Here is a 13,127-nt window from a genome sequence, read left to right on the forward strand (position 1 = left end):
GACTGCAAGAGGTAGGGCACAGGACAGAAAGAACAAAAGTAAGTTTGTAGGGTCTGGAAAGGAAGGTCCTGAACGCGCATCCCAAACTTTTTTCATTGCTATTTCGACGAATATCATTTTTTTTTCAAACTCGCATTCGTGGCCAAATTTCAGCTTATCTTACTTCTCGAGTGGCAGTTACATTCCGTGTCCCGTCAAGGTATTCCCGAATTCCGCGCTGTATTTTGTTCACAACGGATCCTATTTCCCGGGAATACCCTTCCAGACACTGAGGAAAGGCTAGCCACTCCGTCAGGGTCTAAATGCACTACTTTCTAACTACCCGCTTCCCGTCAAATACCGAATCCTATCAACGTCTTCCCGATTCTCTCACTGTATTTTGTTTTTGTTGAGATCCCGGATCGCGGCAGTATCCTACCCGACCCTGTGTTTAGGTTGTCTAGTCGATTAATCATGTTGTTATACAACACGCGTTATTGGGGGCACTCAGGCGGGTTTTGGGGAGCAAACGTGAGTGTAAGACAAGAGAGAGGGGGAAAAAAAGAAAAATAACGCCTGTAGACAGGTTATTGTTCTCTCTCTTCCAAACGTGCATCTGGCGAACGCGTTTCTATTGGTTGAGAGAGGCAATATTTCTTTCTCTTCCCTCCTCCCTCTTGTCTAACGCCTCGTACTGGCGGCTTAAAACCCGCCTGAGCACCCAAATAACGCCTGTTGAGCAGCCTAAGAATAAATAGTTGTGCCTAGGAGATTATCGTTTTATTGTGTAACAGTGGTGTTTGATAAGAGTGTTTTTGAGGACACTTTTTCTTAAAAATCGAAATGCCGCCAAAATCATCAAATGACCCGGTTTCACTGCATCTCTGGGGTCTAATCTCGTAACCGTACGGACAGAGAATATCACTTATATTTGTCCTGCAAATATCTAAGAAAAGGTGAACAGATCTTACAAAAGAAAGAGGTTATAGCTCAAAATGTTTTTGAGAGCCAGTTCGGAGTAAAACCAACCTGGGTGCCCGCTACTCGAAAACAAGTCGGGCTCCTGAGAGCAAGATTAGCCTGCATGTAAGGCCGGCATCAAGAGAGGATAAAGGGGACAGAGAAGGCATCCCCCATACACACCCTATTCCGTAGGTAATTCGTCGCGAGTTATTTTTAGAATCGGGCTAAAGCTACCTCGCGCACTGCGTGGATGTTTCGTGGAGCTAGCTGAGGTTTCGCATGACTAAACACCGTGCAAAACATGTCGGGCGAAAGGCAATGAAAGCGTAAAGAGATCGAGGGCATTTCTAAATTTTGAAGCGAAAGTCGGCGCTGACCTGGGAAAAGGGAATCGCTAGACTCTTTGACAACTAGTGAAATCAGTTTAACTCGAAGTTGTCGTAACCTCAGTGCTTTAACATAATAAGAAATTTCGCCGATCTATTGAAACCGGTCGTTTGTAAAAAAACGCAAGTAGGACGCCATGTGTTATTTTGTGGAATAATAATAGACTAATAAAAGAATAAATATCAAACCAGAAATTGCTCTCTCCAAACTGTAAATTGTAAATTAAAGATACTGAGAGCATATTCAGTGTGTTAAGGATTTCCCTGCTGTACTGTTAACTCTATACAAGAGAGGAAGGGCGATTCTTTTTTACTTTCCGTTTCGCTGACACAGTTTTAGCAGAAATCTCTCTTTAGTCGTTTTCGTCGACAAAACGAATAGCAATATCGCTCTCTGCGTCTTCCGCCATTTTTTTCAGCGTCAATTCGTGAAGGACGCGTGGTTCATCCACGCGGAACACATTCTCCCTATGTGATTGGCTGTTGTCTAATCCCCCTCGGGATCTGTGGTCTTAAAAATAACTCGAGACGAATTACCTATGGAATAGGGTGTGTATGGGGGATGCCTTCTCTGTCCCCTTTATCCTCTCTTGGCCGGCATCCATTCATGCAGCTGTCTGGTACAGTGGAGATTAAATGGTTTTCCGGTTGTTTTGTACGTAGAAAGATGAAAAGGTGCTGAATATTCTGACCTACTTGGGTCTTACCCTTTCCCTAATCGGAATCATAGCGACAATAATCTGCTACACATTTCTGACGTAAGTACATGTAACATCTTTTTAAAACATAATCAAATGTTTCAACACGACTCTTTAAGCCCAAATTTTGAACGTTTTCCCTTCTTAGTCTTTAATTTTTTCTTATGTTATCTTTTCTTATCTAATTATATCTTACCTTATATCTTATCTTATCTTGTCTTGTCTTGTACTTCATTTTAATGCGTTGCATTGTATAGCCTTCTCTCCCTCCCTTCTGACTGAGAGAAGAGACGACCGGAAATACGTCTGCGCTTCGCAGGCTATGTATTGTATTGTATAACATTGCATTTTAGGGTAGTGTATTGCATTGTATTTTACTGTATTGAATTGAATTGTATTGTATTGTATGATAATTTGTTTTGTATAGAGCGTTTTGATATGACGTAACGGAGGCAAAAAACAATGAAAACTAAAAAACTATAAAACGGCGACCATGTTGGTGTTCCAAACCAGTCTTGTGGGAGTTGAACTCTTTTTTATGTAAACAATTTCTTTTGTTCCAATAAATTTGCATAGATGCTGGTCACGTGAATGAAAGACGCTCTATTGCGTTGCATTGTTATAATACACATTTAGAGATATTCCTTTGTTAGACCCACCTAGAGTGGTTTTGTTGAAGACAATGTAATTGTTTATCTTTACACAGCGATATTAAAGCACCACTGTCACAAATCCGGATAAGTCTTGTCGCTTCCCTTGGAGTGGGCCAAATAATCTTCCTCGCAGGCATTGGAGCAACTGAAAACAAGGTGAGAACTCGTTTCGGTGCTGGTCTTACGCAAAATGTTGGAGTGACCAACAAGAAGTATTATGGTATGTTATGGCATTTTCTGTAGTGGTCAATTCGTCACTTAAGCAACGAGAAGTGAAATAGGCCGGGTTAACTTTCGCAAAGACTTGGGGCTGTTACTAGTAACAGGGAAAAAAGGGCCAATATCTGACCGGCGCGTTCCTAGTAATTATAAGGGACCTTAAGATCTAACAACGAGACCACAACGAGAACGTCAAAGAAAACAATAGCTTTAATAAGCAAAACAACAATTTTGCACGTGCATCACTCTTTTTTTTGCATTTCTCTTGCCGTTTTTGCACGACTACGACGTGAAATTGCTTAATCTCGCGTCTTACGGAGAACGTAAACAAGCAACGGCGAAATTTTATTTCTCTTTCTGAACTTGGATATGGTCCCTTGGAATTCAACTTCACCCAGGAGGGTTCGCCTACATTTGACAAAGTAGGTAGGAATAATCGCGATAAAGATTGAAAGAACGCAAATTTACTTTTTAAGAGACGTTCTCGTTGCCGTGGCGTCGTTGGATCTTAAAGTCCCTCTTAAGGATCACAGAAACAATTACGGGAAGCATATCTGCTCCACTTTCCTTCTCGTTTCTAAGGGCCTATTTACATAGAGGTGGGGAAAGGTGAGGTAACCTGCTATGGTGGGGTAACCCACCTGCCCATATAATTTCTCATATGGTCATCCCACCTATCATGAAAGAGCTATCAAATCAATGAGAGATTGTATAAACAGGCGGCCTATAGGCCTCACCTATTTGGGGTCCCCCACCTCCATGTAAAAAGTCCCTAGGCAGGCAAATTAACTCCACATACTTTACTTTAAATGTCCGACGTTTTAATTTTGTGGATTCCATTTACTATTACTGAAATGGAAACATAAGGCAAAATGGGATGTTAAAAATTACCCGGGGTCAATTTAATAGAACTTTTACAAGTGTATTTTAAACGTGTAGCTATTGTTTTCAGACTCTACGCTTGTGAATTACACTCGTAAAAGTTTTGTTACATGAACCCTGGTCAATCTAAATATTGAAGCTTTCCGGGGTACTTTCCTAGAATTTGCCAAAAAAGAGACAAATTTAGTAATCTTCCTAGTCCTGGAATCTTAAGGTACAAGGTGGTAACAGTGTCCTTCAAGTATGCGAGTTTTGACTACATGTTGTACTTTGCAGGGCGTCTGTGTAACAGCAGCAGCCCTGATTCAATACTTCCTTATGGCGGCTTTCTGTTGGATGTTAATGGAGGGAATTTATCTTTACTTGTTTGTTGTCAAAGTTTACAACGTTAGCAGCAAGATGAAAATTTGTCACGGAATTTCATGGGGTAAGTGTAAAGGGATAAATTTGCATTTTAGTTTCTCAAATGTTGGGCAAAGATGAGGATGAAACTAGTAAGTGTAGGACTAAAGACTGAATGTAACGGCGAAAAAAAAACATAATAGCCTCAACGTTTCAATTAAATTTTATCGAAGAAGCCAAATTGACAGACCCAAATCTCAAATTTTGTTCCTGATAAATCCTTGAAACTCATTTTCTGACCACCTTTGCATAAATGACATTCTAATGTTATCAATGCCTCACCTGATAGTTGGCGACAATTATTCTCGCGAATACTTCAAAGTGTGTTTTAAGTTTCATGCGTGTTATGCAGTGTATATAGAGTGGTTTTCGCACTTTTGAGTTTGTGCGTTATTCCCGAATTAATATTTTGAATATTCACGTAAATTTTATTATTGAACTCCTCCCGCCACACCTTTGTTTCAGGCTTTCCTGCGGCAATGGTCACTTTATCGCTCAGTGTTGCTGCCGGAATGGACGGAATCACAAGTTTTGTTAGCGATGAATAGTAAGAAGAAAAATGGTGAAAAGTAGAACACGTAAAGATACATCGTTTTCGTTTACCTATGGGGGTGAATTACCCATACCCTTTCTCGAATATACACCATTTTCCCTTCATCACGGGGAAATAAATTTTTATTAGTATAGGTAATAGCATGATTTGTAGTGATATTTGGCGTAAATACCACGAGTGCTATTTCGAAATTGTTGTACGTTATTTCACGAGCCGTTAGGCGAGTGAAATTTGAGACAACTTTGAAATATAACGAGTGGCATTTTTGCCAAATATCACGTACAAATCATGCTATTATTTGTTTATACTACTACCCCCAAAAGGTTTGTAATTTTCACATGTAGGTTTTTCAAATAAAGCTGAAATACCACTGCTCTAAGCCAATCAAATTGCAGAAATTTCTCACGTAGTAGTATAAACGTGAAAATATTATTTATTTTAATAAATCTATATCAACAGTTTCGCCAAGGGAGCAAACATTTAATTTTGTGGCATAGTCATTAAGGATTTTTTCATATATAAGGCCAATTTCTATAGCAGTTTATTGAAAACAATATTCTTTAGTGCGAATGAAGTTTCATTTTCCTTGGGTGAATGTTCGTATATGAGAATAGATCTATCAGTTAACATTTGTCCTTTTCATTTCCAACACGCACACACACTGGAAGATTTTATAATTTATTTTGTTTTCGTTTTAGCTGCTGGATTTCTTCCTCTAACGGACTGATCTGGATATTCGTCTCGTTTGTTCTTGCAATTGAGATCGTAAGTTCAGTCAGTATTTTGTTTAATCTGATAAAAAAAGTGACACGCAAAAACGCACTGAAAGAAAACAAAGAGAATGGTTTAAAGGATTTGTTTTAACGAGAAAGATTGCCTCAGTCACTATCACGTGGGCGGTGTTGTGATATTCTAATTTAAGTTTTCTTTTTTCTCAACTCTGTTATTTTTTCAGATAAACTTGTTGATTTTGGTAAGAGTTATAAGAGAAATGACAAGAATGGAACAAACAAAGGACAACCAAGGAGAACAGATAAGGTCTCACCGATTTTGTTGCTTGTTTTAACAGGCATGTGTAAGTACATGTAATATACTGTATTTGTTACGCGCCCAGCTGGAATTAAGCAAAGATTCCTTTTGAGAACAAAACATTGTTTGTTCATAAAGTGGCCATATCATATTATCACTACTCAAACTGCTCTATTGTGTTCCCTTCGTTTTTAATTGACAACACAATGACTTAGCTGCAACAACACCATCGGCATTCCACTGATGACAGGCTAGACTAAAAAAGTTAGAACGTTGGAAACAACGATTCGTCTGTTTTATCTTCGATATATATATATATCTATATATCTATATATCTATATATATATATATATCTTTCATTGAATATCTTATTTATTGGCAGACTTGGAATCAGAGCATGCGTGGTGCTAATTCCCTTACTTGGGGTCACGTGGTTATTCGGCGCATTTTCGTCAACCTACAAAGCATTCGCTTACATTTTTGTTATCTTCAATTCCACTCAGGTGAGATGCGAGCCCCCTTCTTTGCGTATGCATTATTCATCGATTGGTAAACTAACCGTAGGGGCTGCTGTGTTTGCTATTCGCCACTTGCACAACTCCCATAAAGCATCAGGCAAAGTGCACATGAAGATCTGCCAAAAAAGTTTTCTGCAACCAAAAAAGTCATGAATTATGACTGGGAAAATAAGTCTACGTTTAGTCTGTGGGTCGCACCCATTTTTTAGCTCAAAAAGTAAATACTTAATCACAAATCAAAGTCAAGAAATTAAAAGAAGATATGGCAAAGCTCGAAATTATTTCACTGAAGATGCCCAAGAATTATATAAGTACATTTTTTGGAAAACTTTGGTGACAGTCGTTCTTATTTTCCTACCCGCAGGGATTTTCCATCTTTCTTCTTCACTGTGTGAGAAATAGTGAGGTAAGGACAAAATGTTAAATGATTGCAAATTTTATCATCTCGTGTTGCCGAATTATAAGTTAAGCTATGTTTTTAGTAAGTCGAAACCAAACACAGAACCAAAATCACAAGGAATTTACCGTCAAACCCCTCGATTGCGAACACCTGTTTATTACGGAAAGTTCTCATGACCCAAAAACACCAATAGCACCAGAGACAGTTGATAGCGGAACCTCCGCGCGCGGGTGGCGGAGCCCCCATTGTCATAGAAAATGGAAACCTTTCGATCGATACGAGAAAATTTGGTTATGACGTCAGCGTACGTCCGTCCGTCCAAACTTCCTTACGGACTTGGCAGGGAGCGATCTTTTGAATTAATTCTCTTTGATTATCCTGCAGATCAGAGAGAGGTTCAAAAGAAGAATACGCGTGATATTTCCAGCTGCCAGCAATGGAACTACAAGCGTTAAAAGCCACTCTGACCTCCATGGCAGCAGCAGCGGAATCCTTTCCCTGCGAAAAATTGAAGTTATGCCCATAAGTACTGAGAGCCTAGTGAAATCACCATGATTGTAGTGTATATCTCCATCACAGCTTAAGCAGAAAACTCAGTTTGTTACCAAGATATGCGAACCAGCAAAGAAAGGAAAGGAGTACTCTGTAGGCTTAACTCCCAATAAATATGTTCACTACCACAGCGACAGGCCGTGGACCACAAACTTATCTTTTTTTATAATCGTTTTAGTAGCAACACGGCTAAAATAAACCATTTGGAACTAGCCGTAATTATGTTATGTATAAGTTTTCAGCAGAAAATTTGGAAATAGCCGTATGTTATGTACATGTATAAGTTTTATTCTTTTCTTCTAAAGTGAACACACCCTTTGTTTAAAGTACTCACACTAGAATTCAAGCATGGTGCCAGTACGCGAGTACAAGGTGGGGACTTGTTGTATTGTACTCAAAGTGTGAACACCTCACTGTTTTGTGCCAGTACCTAGGCACTGGTTCCTGGGCGGCAGGCGTGGGAGGCCCCCTTTAAGTTATAAATCCGAACTTTGAAAAAAGTTATGAAACGTTACCAAAGAAAGGCAATTTTAATTACTGCGCTTTTCAAAAACACGCGAACTCTGAATTTCAAAAGCCAACTGACGTTTGCGTGCTGCCGTCAATCCTCTTAACGGACCTCTTAGGAAACAGAACTTTACTTAGACGGGTTCAATAGGTCAAAGTTTGTGATCTGTGATTGGTGGATTTCGATCCGTTTTGTGTGTGTCTGTGTTTCAAGGTTTGTTGCTTGTGATTTTTATTTATTTATTATTTTTGCCACACACAATGAATTACAAGCAGAATAAAAACGATAATAAATAGGTTAATTAACATTAAATTTAAAATTTGTTCATTACTCGGGAGGAGTGACCGTGGCGGGAAAATCTCCGAGAAGCCGAGCTAATGAGGAATAGAGATTTCCCTACATGTGACCGTAATTATGATTGAAAAACACAATTGTGTGCAAAGGCGGCTTTTGAACTTTAGAGTTTGCGTGTTTGTGAAAAGCGCAGTAAAGAAATGATTTAGACCCTGAAAACAAGAAATGCTTAGATTGCAAACTCTGATCTGAATGCATGAATCGAAATTCTCAGTACATTTCAAGATGGTGGCCGATATAAAAATAATTATGACGTCACAGGTCCCCAACAGCTCCAAATTCAATTATAACTACATGTTTGTTACCTTGGAGAGTCCACCTAAGGTGTAATACGCGCAGAAAAATAGCCGAGAGTAGTTTTCATCAACCATGTTTATTCTTAGGGATTAACTAGAACTCGAGATAAACACTAACGAAGTTTAGGCAAAACTAACACTCGGGAAGCTAAGAAAAAAAGAATTAACTGTTACATTTATGATCAATTTAGCTAAAGATCACTATAAGATGTAATCATTGTCTACATTTGTATTTCTGTCAAACCGTCTATTGTAGAATGCATAGCAGGTAGAAAGCAATTGATAATTGCAAAGTTATGTAAATTAAAATTACAATTTTTAGTCACCACATGAATAAAAAAATCACTTAAGGTGACTCGACCCAGTTTTTTGGGGGGGGGTACCATCCTACTTTGAAGCTCTCTGGTATCCTCACCTTTACTTTTATCGTAAGTCTAACACATAGAATGAATAACATATAGATCAATCTACAATATAACATAAAATTTTTGGCGATCGGAGTAAATGTCACGTGGTTATAGTACCACGCCCCTTTGAGGTCTGAGTCGAAAATCTGCTGTTGCCGGCATTTTTTCGTGAAAATCTCTCGGCTACACATAGTGCGCATTAGTGCCTTGCGCTGAACAGAGTTTCACCAAAATCGCAAATGCAAAGACCCAATTCGAGAATTTCAGCGGTTTTCAAATTTAGGTCATAATTTATGCGAACATGATAAGCAAACTTTACACGGATTATATCTAATAAACTAAGAGATTCATCCCTTTATTTTGGGCATCGTTACAACAGATGGGTCCTTGCAAGTCAGTAAAACGCTTTAGGGCCTTGTAAATGCGCGCGAATTTCGAGCAAAGCAAACATATAGAAATTATAGTTTTCGCTATTTGTTGACGTTTGTCAGCGTTTAAGAGTCCTTCTCACGAAAAAAGCATTTTCTTAAAAATTCGTAGTTTTTTTTCCTTCAAACTTTTTCAGGGCCACAACTGATTAACTAACTACCCGGACTCTGAATTTCATGGTCATTGAAAAACTGTGACATTATCTTCTATAAGCCCAAACTTGAGTAAACATTGAAGATTTTTAGCGTTTTGGCTGAGTTTGTGCTTTGGGAATTGTCTATTGTTTCTAGTCTGTCATTATACAGCATTCTTGTTCAGCACGCGTGTAATGACCGCGCTTGGCTCCCAAAATATTATCATAATTACACACGGGAAAATCAATGGCAGAGCTACAGTAAATCTTAAAATAAGTATATTAGATAGTCGTACTAATCATAGTTCTAGGCTAAAAAAAGCGAAATGACAAAAAGAAAAAACAAAACAAAACAAAACAAAAGAAAATAAAAGAGCAAAGGAAGAAATAAAATACATATATTTATATATATAAATTACTATTTATGATAAGAGGAATGCTTTCAGCTTACAGCAAAAGGAAGCGGTACTTGTTGCATTTCGAATTTCAAAACTAAGAGAGTTAAAAAATTTAGGACCTTGGAAACTGATGGAGAACTTTCTTACATTAGTCCTGCATTGTGGTAAATAAAAATGCTCCGAACTTCTAGTGCCATAAGAATGCACCTGGCGTGTCACCAGAAACATGTTATTGAAGCTATAAGGAAGTAAGCCAGATCTGTATTGATACATAAATTTTCCTATTTGAAGTTTGTAGATACTCTCAAGATTCAGAATTTTAAATTTTTAGATAAGGGGTCAGTGTGAGCATCGAAAGCACTCCTCGACATTATTCTTACGACCCGTTTTTGAAGTGTGATTAATCTTCTGAGGTTTGATGGGTAGGTCGATGCCCAGACGCTCACGCAGTAGAATAAGTATGGGTAGATGAGGCTAAAATAAAGCATCCGTAAGGAGGAATTATTAAGGCAAAAACTTGATTTATAAATTATACCTATGGCCTTAGACACTTTCCTAGCAACATTATGTATATGTGATTTCCATGTTAAATGTTCATCCAAAATTACACCAAGAAAAGTAGCTTCCTTAACACGGTCAATCGAATAAATAACAATTATTCACCGAAGTGGAGGTGGCTAGTCCTGGATATTTACCGAACTGCGAAGCAGTGAGGTAAATATCCACGACTAGCCACCGACACTGAGGTGAATAATTGTTTTAGTATATACTAAAACAGTGAGATAATTGAGCACAAAAATGACGATTTTTAACTCAAATACTGTTGCCAACGATTACAATTTTGGCGCGTAATGACCGGGCGGCCGCGGCCGTCGCTTTTTCTTGCCGACAATTAAAACTTTTGAAGGCATTTGTTTAGCTCTTGCGGGAAAATTTCTTCAAAAGGAGTTGTGAATTCTTTTTGTATTTAAAATCATTCTATAAAAAAAAGATTATTAAATTTAGTTTTAAGCTTATTTATGAACAATTCAACTAAATAAATTAACGCAAGACTTAAACTTAATTTGCATTTGTAAACAAAAAACTTTTTCACCGGTTTTATCGATAAATTCGTGTCAAAAAGTCAAAGCTTTACCTGTTAAAACTTCCAATCCGAACTTCGTCACCTTCTTCGTGTATTTCGGAAACAGCTTGCTTGATTAGTTGTGAAATTTCTTTGTTTGCTTACGGCAGCAAACCGGGAAGGCATTTTGCTCGCAACTTACGCGAGTTTGGCGTCGCTCGCTCGGAGGAACTGGAGGTGAATCAGTGAATAGTGCAGGATATTCACTGATTGAGTAGCCAATCAGAGCGCGCGAAAAACGCTATCCACTGTTTTAGTATATACTAATTACTAATATTAAAAGCTAAATCAAGTGTTTGCCTGTTTTGTCTCGGTCTGAATATGATAAAATTAGATTTCTTAACATTAATAGATAACTTATTTGTATAAAACCAACACGTTATCTTTTTCAATTCTAAATTTACAACTTCCATAAGATAGGAAGCATCAGTATGCGAATAGAAGATATTAGTGTCATCAGCAAATAGTATCAGCTCTAAGACCTTTGACACATTACATAGATCATTTATATATACTAAGAATAACAGGGGACCTAAGATAGATCCCTGAGGGACTCCGCAAGTGATATCTAATGATGAAGAGTTGTAACCATTATATTGCACAAATTGTTTTCGACAAGATAGATAACTTCTAAACCATTGTAAAGCAATACCACGTACTCCATAATGTTCTAATTTGTCGAGCAAAATTTCATGATTTACTGTATCAAAGGCCTTAGATAAGTCAATGAATAGGCCTAAAGTTACCCTTTTATTATCAAGTGCATTTGAGATCTTGTCATACAATTGGATTAAAGCATGTGCAGTAGAATAATTTTTTCTGAATCCATACTGATTCCGGGAAAGAATATCATATTTATTTAAAAAATTAATGAGGCGATTGTAGACGATTCTCTCTAGGAATTTAGAGAAAACTGGTAACACTGATACGGGTCTGTAATTTGTGAACAAAGATTTATCACCAGATTTAAACAATGGAATAACTCGTGCAATTTTCATCTCTTGGGGCACAACTCCAGAATTAAGAGACAAGTTAATTATATACGTCAATGGTGCGCAGATTAAGTTAAAAGACTCTTTAACAACATTCATTGAAATACTATCATATCCTGGAGCAGTACCGGATCGAAGGCTGCTACAAATCTCAGTGACTTCTTGTTCTGATGCCCATTGAAGAAAAAATGAATTAATAAAGCCTCCATTCAGAAAAGAACGATGAGATTTGTCAGACGCCGGAATCGATTTAGCTAAGTTAGGTCCAATATTCGTAAAATACTCGCAAAAACGGTTTGCTATATGAGTAGGATTACATATTTCTTCTTCATTAGATTTGAAGGTGGAAGGCAACTTACACTTAATTTTCTTCTTGTTAATAAGATCGTTAAGTAATTTCCAAGTTGATTTTGCATTTGATTTATATTCATCTAACTTTTTATTGTAGTAGAGACGTTTAGCAACGCGAAGGGAATGTGTCAATTTGTTTTTATAACTCTTGTAAAGTTTCTCACGATATGGAGTTGGGTTAGCAAGGAGACGCTAGTATAATAAATTCTTTTTTCAAAATTTCTCAGATTCCGGAATCCAATTTACCTTACATGAGGCTATTTACAGCGGTCTTACCCAAGCGAGTATAAGAGGGATCGCACAAATGCATTCATTACCATTTCGATAGAAGTTTCGACTACTAACGGTTATGGCTGCTCCAGCTGCTAACGATGCCCAGCCCCAAGGATCTCAGGTACCTTGTGCCCACAGACCAATGTGGTCCAGCACATTCTAGCTTAGCGATCTCCGCAAAAACCAATTCTAGACTCCAGCGGGCTTGAGGTAATGTGTCTACCGTTTTTTCATACTTCGCTAGCGCTGCTGCCGTTTTTCATGTACACGTGTCGGCATGTTCTCAATTGTCCCTTGCTACTGCATTTTGCAAAATATTTTGTTTCAGCCTTACCTCCATTTACATTTATTGATTGTTTCTCTCCTCCTGGCTTACGTTATTCATTACCTTGTTATCTACTTTTCGTACCGATATGTATTTCATTTCAGTTTTCCCGGCATGAGAAGTTCTTTGGATTGTTTGTTTGTTTCCTCACGACCGATGTTATTTATTGTATCCACTTTGCATTTTGCTTGGTTTGTTTCCGGCTCGAGAAGTTTTATTTGTTGTTACCTCGAAGCCGATGTAATTCATTGCACTGTTCTTACCTGGCTTTTTTACAATTAGCATTTCGCTTCGGTTTTGCCGG

The 13,127-nt window shown here is 38.0% G+C and overlaps 1 protein-coding gene across 1 annotated transcript in view; it reads left to right on the forward strand.

Moving 5' to 3' along the window:
* LOC140946288 (adhesion G-protein coupled receptor D1-like) overlaps positions 1-7,985 on the forward strand; it is an 8,085-nt gene extending 100 nt beyond the window's left edge. The window contains exons 1-10 of the mRNA XM_073395379.1: positions 1-11; positions 1,992-2,086; positions 2,733-2,835; positions 4,057-4,207; positions 4,648-4,729; positions 5,434-5,500; positions 5,691-5,773; positions 6,147-6,267; positions 6,647-6,688; positions 7,067-7,985. The exon at positions 1-11 is cut by the window's left edge and continues 100 nt beyond it. Coding sequence (XP_073251480.1) covers positions 1-11; positions 1,992-2,086; positions 2,733-2,835; positions 4,057-4,207; positions 4,648-4,729; positions 5,434-5,500; positions 5,691-5,773; positions 6,147-6,267; positions 6,647-6,688; positions 7,067-7,237 — 926 coding nt within the window. The 3' untranslated portion in view covers positions 7,238-7,985. The remainder of the gene's footprint in view (positions 12-1,991; positions 2,087-2,732; positions 2,836-4,056; positions 4,208-4,647; positions 4,730-5,433; positions 5,501-5,690; positions 5,774-6,146; positions 6,268-6,646; positions 6,689-7,066) is intronic.
* Positions 7,986-13,127: the final 5,142 nt, after the last annotated feature.

This window comes from Porites lutea, chromosome 8, assembly GCF_958299795.1.
Source record: "Porites lutea chromosome 8, jaPorLute2.1, whole genome shotgun sequence".
NCBI lineage: Eukaryota > Metazoa > Cnidaria > Anthozoa > Scleractinia > Poritidae > Porites > Porites lutea.